The sequence below is a fragment of the Canis lupus genome, chromosome 35 (genome assembly GCF_003254725.2).
Source record: "Canis lupus dingo isolate Sandy chromosome 35, ASM325472v2, whole genome shotgun sequence".
Classification (NCBI taxonomy): domain Eukaryota; kingdom Metazoa; phylum Chordata; class Mammalia; order Carnivora; family Canidae; genus Canis; species Canis lupus.
Window position 1 is genome coordinate 23,792,057 of NC_064277.1, and position 10,690 is coordinate 23,802,746.

Below are 10,690 nucleotides of genomic sequence, written 5' to 3' on the forward strand. Positions count from 1 at the left end.
TCTGTTTCCCATGCTCACAGGAGCCAGAAAGAGCCATCGAAAAAAGGCCTGAACAGCCATCTGTGGGTGTTCTACAATTGTTCATTTAATTACCATTCTTATTTTATATCTTTCCTTGTTCACAGAAAAGTTGAAGTCTGAATGAATATTTTAAGCATTGATTTCAATTTTTCTTCCCAGTACTATTAGGTGCAGTATTCAAATTTCACTGTACATTTTCAAAAGTGCCATTTCAGAAACATTATTAAAAATTGGATGTATTTTCCCATGGAATGCCTGCTGGGCTCTCTCTGGTGTCAGTTAAGATTATATTTGACTTTAAAGGAGCTCCTGTGTGACCACATTTCACACTAATGAGGAATCCGTTCTTCCTTAAGGGGTAGTTTCAAAATCCAACTGGCTCTTAATGACTACACTGTAAAATTGCTTTATTCAGACTTTACAAATATTCTAGGAAGGGTGTACCATATAACTTAAGTTTTATATGGTTAGAAAACAACAAATCTGAATTTGTTGTTTAAATTAATTTTTTAAAGGACCCAAAGTGACATTTCACAAGATGGGACTACATGGCAAAACAAACATACATTTGTCAATGCTTCTGTCAGGGTCTATCTGTATATACGAATGAATGAAAATGTCTAATATCATTCTGATTTTTAAAAATGCAAATTAAAATAATGTGGTAGTACTTTACCTTACCAACTAAGCAAATCTTTATTTCAAGAACCCCAAATTCTGTGAGTGCAAAATAAAAGATATACTCTGAGGATTTGCTGATGGCTTTTTTATGCTGCCATCTGGAAGAATAATTGAACAATATGGAGAAAGCCATAAAAGTCTTGCATACTCTTTGACCCACTCAACCTATACCTAGGAATGGTTTGAGCAAATACTTCAGATGGAGAAAAAGGCTATTTGCATGTGGATGTTCATTAGACCACTGGTTGTAATAATAAAATCTTGGGAACAGCCTAGATAGGCAACAATGGAAGAATGGTATATTTAAGTAAATTATGGTAAATTATCCATTCCAGTATAGTGGTGGTTAAGGTGGGCTTTAGAGTCATAACATCTGGGGTGAAATGCTGGCTCTCATGCTAGCTCTGTGGTTTTAAACAGATTTAATCTCTTCATCTGTGTAATGGGTATAATAGCACCTACCTAAAGGATTATTTTTAAAGTTAAACAATATCAGGTACATAAAGCACTGAGAACAGTGTGTGATGCAGTGTGTGATGTGTAAGTGCTCAATAAATGTTTTTTGATGGACTTTCATGTACCTAGTGAAAATAAGTGTCAGGTTTAATCCGATTGGTAGTGAAATGGAATAGAGAGGCCAGGCAAAAGTTGGTTGAAATAGGCTTTTAATGGGATGTGCTCTCAGTCCCAGGTTCTGCAGCCTGCAGGGGAGGGAGAGAGTGGGAAAGTCATGGGCCAGGGAAGTCCCTTGCAGGCAAGGGCAAGCGGGCTTTTTAAGGGGGAAGGGGGAACGGGTTGGGTGTCTGTACAGGATGATAGGTATTAGGCATATTACTGGTGGAATGGCCTAGGGCAATAACTGTCCATGCCCTTATATGGGGTTTGGATAAAGTAGGCTCAGGTTTCCTGCATAGGTCCAGTCTCCCCCCTGATGACATGTCCTGGGGTGGGGGGTGTCTGCTGGTGATGGGAAAGTTCTGAGGTGGGGGCAACAAGGTGGGGGGTCTGCCACCATTTTGTTGGTGCCTCCCGATCCCCCTTGATCCCACCGGCCCAACAATAAGAATTAGGAAAAAAATCTAATGTGTTTTTAAAAAATCATAATACTGAAAATAGAGAATATTCTGTATTCATAAAGGCTTGTGGAAAACATAAATAAATTAAATTTGTCAAAATGTTGAAGTCATGGATGCCTTTTCCCCCTCAATTTTCTATGTTGCTATTATTTTGTCACGAAAATACTAAATAATGGGGCACCTGGGTGGTTCATTCAGTTGAACATTCTACTCTTGATTTTGGCTTAGCTCATGATCTCAGGGTCCTGCGATTGAGCCCTGAGTTGGGCTCCAAGCTAGCAGGGAGTCTGCTTGAGTATTCTCTCCTTCTCCTCTGCCACTCCCCCATTCACATGCTCTCTCTCTTTCTCTAAAATGGATGGATACATTTTAAAAAACGAAAGACTAAATAGTAAGCAGCTGGAACCCAGGACAAAAATCTATTTATAAATGCATTCAACTAGCCATTAATTGATGTCTTTTATGTTTCAGGCACTGTGACATCCGAAACAATGAAGACATCATAAAAAAGTCTATAGTTCAGTAAAAGAAACAGGCATAAAAATTAACAACTTCTACTGGAGCATATTAAATGCTATACAAGGTCACCAAAGAGGAACATCTAAATGGCCCTAAGATGGAGGATGGTCAAGGAAAGCCTCACAAATGATGTAATGCATAAGAATTATCTTGAAAGATTTATAAAGACTAATTAAATGAAGAGGGGAAGGAAGAACATTCCAGGGAGGGAATATAACTAGGAAAGACAAACGTGAATTAAAGCAAAATGGGTCCAAGGAACTGAAGTATCTTGATAAAACCACAACATGAGAAAGTGTTAAAAGAGCCCAGTGATGTGGGCAGGAGCTACATCTCACAGCTAAACTGTAGATTCTGAGCTTTGCCCTGAAAGCTAGGGGGAGCCATTGACAGACATGTGACTGCAGGTTGACCCTCAAACTGGACCTGGACAATCGGAAGCTACTTACCCACTCCCCTGTCCTTGGAATGTATGTCTCTCCCCACTGTTCCTGTACTAGGAGTCCTTTCAAGGACATAGATAGCCTTGAGGGAGCATCAGAATGATGCACAAGATGGAACCCAGATATGGCCTCTAAATTAACTCTTAAGATTCTGGTGGGAGGGTGTGGCCATCCACTTGTCTTGCTGCTGCCTAAGACAAGCCTTGGATGCAAGGTCCTTTGCTTATTAAAGCTGCCACCTACTGACCGGGAGTGGCCCATCTCTTCCTTCAGTCTTCCCTTGCCCTCTGGGACTAGTTTTGATTTTTCACTCAGGGAACTCCCAAAGTTGTGAGCCAACAATAGGTGAGCCAACTAGGGGATCAAAGAAATGGGGTCTTGGGAAAGAAGCATCCGAGGGGGAAGTCCTAGGTTGGCCCTGCAGGCAGGGAGGGGTGGCCCATAGGTCAGGTGTTTGTGTACTGCTGCATGAGTACAGGGGATGCCCTGAAAACACTAGCTGGTCCAATGCATTTGTTTGAGGAACTGTGCACAGCACATGGCGGCAAAGAAGGGAAAGCAGTAGCTGCCACAGGGGGCTGTTCGACAACTACCAATACCCAACTGGAGGCTGCAGCTCCACTTAGAAAGTTGGAAGAAGAGCCGAGGATAGAGAAGGATGGGCTGGCAGGCAAGGTGGGAGAGCAGGACGGTGGTGGAGACCTTAGCATGCCAGTGTGCAAAACTAGGAGGGGATGAGTGCTGCAGATTAAGATCGGGGAGCCTGTGACAAAGCTGGTTGGGATGCTCTGAAGTGGGAGAGTGAGGCTCTTGTCTCATGGAGTTGAAGAATCAATCTTGCGGACAAAGGAGAGTGAGTAAAGGGATAGAAGTTTATTAAACAAGGATACAGAGAGAGCTCAGGAGTGAGAGGGGTCCTGACAGGGTTGTCACTGAGGCCCCTACAACGTTTGGTCTTTTACTGAAAGCCAACCAGTGAATCTAAGCCCTTTTAACATCTTTATTGATAACACCCTTGAGTAGGGCTAGTGATAACACCTCTAACGGCGGCCCATTTCCCTTTTAGGGACCAGTAATTCTCTGTCGGTCACAAGCATCCATTGCAATAAGACCCCACCTCTGACACCTGGGACTGGATGGTCTGGTTTGTTTATTTCTGGTTTCCTTTCACTTCCACATTTTTGGGATTTTCCTGAGCCTGATTCTGGGGCCCCTTACCTATCTTCAGACCTAGCCCTGCCTGTCCCTCACTCAGCAGGAGTGCTGTGCCATTGGACCCCAATACAAAGTTAAACAAAAGCACAGCAACAGCAACCCCAGGCCCAGGACAGCCTCCAGTTCAGGAAACAGTCATCCATGTGGGAAACAAAGGCAAAAAGGAAACGCAGATAAAATTAAACGCCCTTATAGTCCGCAGCTCAGTGACAAATACTAGAGATTGGCAGAGTAGAACCTACCTCCAGGAAACTCCCAACTGTCTTCATATTAATGTTTTGCTAGAGGGAAAAACAACCTTAGATTGACAATAGCTAGGCCTCTGGGATCCTAAGAGTCTTCTTTAGCGTATGAAAATCATTCTGGAAACTCCCTTTCCTTTTTACTTCCCCCACCCAACTCCAAGGTATATAATCAGCCATTCCTTACAACCTCAGTCCAGCTTTTTCTGCCCATGGGCCCTATCCCCATGCTGTAATAAAGAAACACCTTTTTGCACCAAAGGAGGCAGAAACAAGCTACCCAACATGAAATGATGCCTCATCTCACTTTCTCAAAATTAGAAATTCACTCAGGCTAGTAACTCTAACAGCAAAGCATCACCTTCACTTGCTCAGGTGGTAGACTAGAACCACTTCTGCCACAGGACAGGGTTTTTTAAAACAGGCAAAGATAAGCAGTTACTATTCCACATCAGGAAACACTGGAAAGTAGATAGTCCTCCTAACACATTGATGTTGTTGACCCAGATGCATTGTTTTCCGATATCATCGTCCTCCCTCTAATATTGAGGGACAGTGAGTGGACATAAGTCCATTCCTCCAGGAATCTGGACCTTGGGTAAGGAAGTTGGTGTCTCTCCAAGAGGCTGAGGCTGAGATCTGCAAAATTAAGCAGTTCTATGGGGCTCCAGTTCGAAGAGGTTCCAAGCCCCAGGTGACAATCTTTTGCTTTCTGAGTGGCCCATGCAACTAAGAGTATAGTTCAATCCAAGTTGACCTGAAGTATCTCATTTCTATTCATTTGCCTTTTGATTTTATTCCCATCAGAAATTGAGTTTGCCCAATACCTCATCTGAATACATGGTGTATTAATAAGCCCCATGGCTTTACAACCTGCTACTCTCTTTTCCTCACGTTGTGGGAGGCTGTGTTTCTTACTTCCAGGTCTTTCTCTAAGTTTTCTGTTATGTCCAAGAAAGGCTCCAAGAAGCCATCATTGATAACAGAAGAATGGCAGTGAAGTGGGAGAGCCAGGTTCTTGTCTCTTGGAGTCGAAGAATGAAACTCATGGACAAAGGTGAGTAAAGCGATAGAAGTTTTTTTTTTTTTTTTTTTTAATGTTTATTTATTTATTTATGATAGTCACAGAGAGAGAGAGAGAGAGAGGCAGAGACATAGGCAGAGGGAGAAGCAGGCTCCATGCACTGGGAGCCCGACGTGGGATTCGATCCCGGGTCTCCAGGATCGCGCCCTGGGCCAAAGGCAGACGCTAAACCACTGTGCCACCCAGGGATCCCCGATAGAAGTTTATTAAGTGGGGATACAGAGAGAGCTCTCAGAAGTGAGAGCGGTCCTGACAGGGTTGTCCACCGAAGGTTTATTTGGCTGGCCTTTTTTTTTTTAAGATTTAAAAAATTTTTTTTTAATTTAATTTTTTTAAATTTATTTTTATTATTTTTTCAAATTTATTCAAGAGAGACACACACAGAGAGAGAGGCACAGACACAGGCAGAGGGAGAAGCAGGCTCCATGCAGAAAACCTGATGTGGAACTCGATCTCAGGTCTCCAGGATCACACCCTGGGCTGAAGGCAGGGCTAAACCACTGAGCCACCCGGGCTGCCCTGGCTGGCCTTTTATAGAAAACCTGACTAGAGAGTTTATGGCCTTGAGATTTCTTGTGCCATCTTGAGTGAATGACATATAGGTGTCTTTGAGTCTCAGTGATTACTTGGTAGCCATCAAAGGAAGATACTCCCTAATGTTTGGGAGCCAGGGGGCCACATTTGCTTCCTTATTTCTGTTTTTCTTGTATCTCAGTGTCCTTGGAATTTATAGGAGCCTGATTCTGAGGCCTCTCGGTGTCCTTGGGATTTACAGGAGCCCAGAGATTGATGGGACTGACTCTGGGCCTTTCCCTTATCTTTTCCTGCCTAGCCCCATCTGTCCCTAACTCAGCAGGAAATGCCAGAGTTGTTACAGATACCCTATTACACTTAAGGTCCATACAGTAAGTCTTAAAGCAGGTTCATCCCAAAACTAGCATCTCTACAGAAACCCTATGAGTGAAGAACTTGTTTGTTAGTGACTTTAGGGCACCTCACTAGTGATTCTACTCACTTGGCTCATTATAATGGGCTCTTGACTATCATCTACAAGGAATTCCTGACAGCTACTGCCTAATGATGCTTGGGGAGCTGGCCAAGCACACAGTGGGCAGGGCACTGTGTCCTGTCACCAAGTACACCGGCTACAAATGAGGGGCTTTTTTTAAGAGAGAGAAAGCTCAAGCAGGGGTGGGGAGAGGCAGGGGGAGAGAATCTTAAGCAGGCTCTACACCCAGCATGGAGGCTGACAAGGGGGCTCAATCTCATGACCTTGAGATCATGACCTCAGCTGAAATCAAAAGTCAGGAGCTTAACCAACTGAGCCAGCCAGGCACCCCTCAAAGTTTTTTTAGGAGGACACTAGAACATCCTAAACCACACTCTGTTCAGAGCCAATTCTACTGTCACATTAAGAGCTGTATTTCATCTGTTTTTGGATTTATTTATTTTTTGTTGTGTTTGGATTTAGAACTCTTCCCTGTTTTTTTTTTTTTTTTTTTTTCCAGTAAGCTTGAGTTTGTTTTGATCTTTTCAATAAGCTAACTTGGAATGATTTTAGATTTACAGAAAAGTTGTCAAGATAGAGTTCCTGTATGCTTCTCACCCAGTTTCTCCTATTGTCAATATTTGTGCATTTGTCACAAGCAAGGAGCTAACATTGGTACATCGCAGTAAATTGAACTCTAAATTTTGTTTGGATTTCAATAGGTTTTACCTAACTTGTCTTGTTTTTTTCCTCTGTTCCAGGATCCAACCCAAAATACATGACATTTAATGGTCATGTCTCCTTAGCCACCTCTGGGCTAAGATTTGTCAGAATTTCCTTGGTTTTGATGACTTTAATAATTTTGAGGATTTATAGTCCAATATTTTGTAGAATGTTCCTCAACTTGGATTTGTTTGGTATTTTCCTCATGGTTTAATTGGGATTATGGAGTTGTTGGGAGGAATAACAAAGAAGTGAAATGTCCTTCTCAACATATCATACTAAAGGCACATGCTATCAAAAAATAATAAATAAATAAATTAAGTAAGTAAGTAAGTAAGTGGGGAGAAAAAGGCAGATGCTATCAACATGGCTTATCACTGATCACCTGGCTGAGATAGTGTTTGCTAGATTTCTCTACTACAAAGTCACTTCCTTTCTCCTCTGCCTTTCCATACTCTGTGCTTTGGCAAGGCTGTTTTTTTTTTGTTTGTTTGTTTTGTTTTTGCTTTTTTTTTTTAAGGCTGGGGTCTTAAACTCTACTGGCTTGATGGAAGTGTATCTATATAAATTATTTAGAACTTTTCTGTTTAGATTTTTCACATATCCCTCATTTAGACGATTATCTATTATACCATTATTTTTCCTTGATTTTAAAATTTCACATACAAATTGTAATTGTTGTGATCTAAACATTATCTAATTTTGTTCAACATACCTGTGCAATTTTTCAGTCTTCAAAATTTTTCCTTCCTTTTGTACCCTCCCCAACTGCATGTCTTAATCAATATTTATGTACATTAAATCAAGAGATGGTTAAATTTTTCATAACCCAAATCCCCTAATCAACATACTATGTACTTTAGCCTCATCCTTTAACTTCTTATAGAACTTTATACCTTCAAATCTGCTTCTATACATACCCTATGTGTAGATCTCAAGTGTCTGGAATGGCCTCTTTTTTTTTTTTTTTTAAACCAATGAGATTATTTTTCTTTTGGATAAGGTAGACTACTGAATATTTTGTAATTTTGCATTTGATAGTCTAAATGTTCATTTGTTTTCCAATTTCTTAGTGTTCACAGTACAAACAAATCAACTGAAAAACTATTTTTTTGTAGTTAAAATTTTTGAAAAGGTTGGCCAAAATTTCTTAATAATTTCAAATAATTATGACATTCTTGTCATATTCCTCACTCTTATAAGACTGACATTAGTATCTCTCCATCGCACCAACCTTTGTTTTGATATATGTTGTTGTACATTTTAAGAAATGATTCTTCTCCTTTATATTAAAAGTGTGTGAAGCCACCCAGATCGAATATTCACATATGCCCTATATTTTAAGATTAACTTGCTATGTTTTGATTTACTAATACGTCTGAAGATTTCAGGATACTGAATGATACTAGCATGTCTGAAAGGAAATTCCTTTTTAGAGGATACTTTAAGAAAACCTTGCATCCTTGTTAGATCTATGTGCTGTAGAACTACCACCAGTTAAAGCTACAAGATTTCACTTGTCCTGCCTTTTTTTTTTTTTTTAAAGATATTAAGTAAGTCCCAGAGCCTGTAAAGGTGAACCCACTGGGGCTGGCTGGGGGAAAGGAGGAAGCTTGCTCCAGAAGGAACTGTCTGAGGGATCATAAGGGATTTCTAAATATGGGAAAGGGGAATAAATCATTTGGTGAAGTCAACTGTACATACTTCTTTGTAGGTCTAAAGAAAGAACGAAGCTTTTATATAACAGGAATCCAATTCTTCAGGGATAACAAAAGGAAAAAATTTTAAAGGTTATTATTTATTTATATATCACTAGGCACAGAGAGGGGGGTGGCAGAGACAGGCAGAGAGGAAGAAGCAGGTTCCATGCAGGGAGCCCGATGCGGGATTCAATCCCAGAACTCCAGGATCACGTAGTGGGCGGAAGGCAGGGATCCCCCCAAAAGGAAAATTTTAAGTCCCTTTTGGTGCAACCTAGCTGGAAATTAGCATGTAATTGAGCCTTGCTGAATAAAAGTTTAACCTTCAAAAAAAAAAAAAAAAAGATTTTAAGTAACTTCTACACCCACATGGGGCTAGAACTCGAAACAGTGAGATCAAGAGGAGTCGCATGTTCCAGCCACTGAGCCAGCCAGGCGTACCTTCCTGTTTGTTCTTATTCAATCATCACTGAAGTATAGTCCTTAACTCGCTGAAATATTAGCATTAAAGTTGCCTTGTTTGCAGGGCACCTGGGTGGTTCAATCTGTTAAGCAAGGGACTTGGTTTTCGGCTCAGGTCACGATCTCTGGGTCTAGAGGCCAAGCCCAGGTAGGGCTCGGGTTGAGCGTGGAGCCTGCTTGGGATTTTCTCCCTCCTGCCCCACCCCCATGCTCTCTTGCATGCCCAGGCTCGCTCTTTTTCTAAAAACATTTTTTAAAAGTCACCTGTTTACATTAGCTGATAAGTGGTGGTTTTAATAAGTTTGTGCTTTCTCACTCCAGTACGTGGTAACTAAACACCTTGCTGTTCCAGGAGCCCGGATGGCTTAGTCGGTTTAGGTGAAGGACTCTTGGTTTCCCCTCGGGGTCTGGGATCAAAGCCTGCAGAAGGATCTACAGAGAGCCTGGAGCCTGCTTCAGCTGCTCTGCCCCTACCCCTACCCTTACCCTTTTAAAAAATCTAACTCTGCCCACTTATCAGGAAGGCTTGGTGAGAGCCCAGTTAGTAGAACCAACGGTCATTTCAGTACGCTGGGATTTTTTTTTTTTTTTTTTTTTTTTTTGATAGTCACAGAGAGAGAGAGAGAGAGAGGCAAAGACACAGGCAGAGGGAGAAGCAGGCTCCATGCACCGGGAGCCCGATGTGGGATTCGATCCCGGGTCTCCAGGATCGCGCCCTGGGCCAAAGGCAGGCGCCAAACCGCTGCGCCACCCAGGGATCCCCTACCCTGGGATTTTTACCAAGATTCACTGCGTAGGTACACGCATGTATGGACATCACATATACGGCAGCACATGCACAGCCTTCACTGATCATTTGGGTGGCTCTGAAAAGAGCCTTTGGTTTTTCTTCTCACAACGTTCAGATCACTCCCTGGGATTCAGGACTTGGAAGTGCTACTTGCTTTGGACTTTGTGGTGGTGGCTCTCGGTCTTCTTGGGCAGCAGCACGGCCTGGATGTTGGGCAGGACGCCGCCCTGCGCGATGGTCACGCGGCCCAGCAGCTTGTTGAGCTCCTCGTCGTTGCGGATGGCCAGCTGCAGGTGGCGCGGGATGATGCGCGTCTTCTTGTTGTCGCGGGCCGCGTTGCCCGCCAGCTCCAGGATCTCGGCCGTCAGGTACTCCAGCACGGCCGCCAGGTACACCGGCGCGCCCGCCCCGACCCGCTCCGCGTAGTTGCCCTTGCGGAGCAGGCGGTGGACGCGGCCCACCGGGAACTGGAGCCCGGCCCGCGACGAGCGCGTCTTGGCCTTGGCGCGAGCCTTGCCGCCCTGCTTCCCGCGCCCAGACATCGCGAGGCTGATCTACCAGGGGAGACCACAGCCGCCAGAAGCGCTAAGGGGCCTATTTATAGGCTGACAGTAGATTGTGAGTTGCTATCTGATTGGCTGATGGCCATCTGGCCAATCAGAAAGCCTGGCCAGAATCACCTCATTTACATTCACGCCACCACCCGCCAGCCAATCAGATGGTGTCTGCTCCGTGCGTCACTGCAG

The 10,690-nt window shown here is 43.1% G+C and overlaps 1 protein-coding gene and 1 pseudogene across 1 annotated transcript; one reads left to right on the forward strand and one right to left on the reverse strand.

Annotated features, from left to right (window-relative positions):
* The first annotated feature begins 8,527 nt into the window (after window positions 1-8,527).
* LOC112660034 (small nucleolar RNA SNORD22) lies at window positions 8,528-8,633 on the forward strand (annotated as a pseudogene).
* A 1,442-nt stretch (window positions 8,634-10,075) lies between these two features.
* LOC112657011 (histone H2A type 1-H) lies at window positions 10,076-10,486 on the reverse strand. The gene has a single exon (XM_025442696.3). The coding sequence runs from the start codon at window positions 10,484-10,486 to the stop codon at window positions 10,091-10,093; it is 396 nt and encodes a 131-aa protein (XP_025298481.1). The 3' UTR covers window positions 10,076-10,090.
* Window positions 10,487-10,690: the final 204 nt, after the last annotated feature.

What these genes read in the sequence shown, in the direction of transcription:
- LOC112657011 (XM_025442696.3), bottom strand. Translation starts at nt 10,486, where the DNA reads ATGTCTGGGCGCGGGAAGCAGGGCGGCAAGGCTCGCGCCAAGGCCAAG.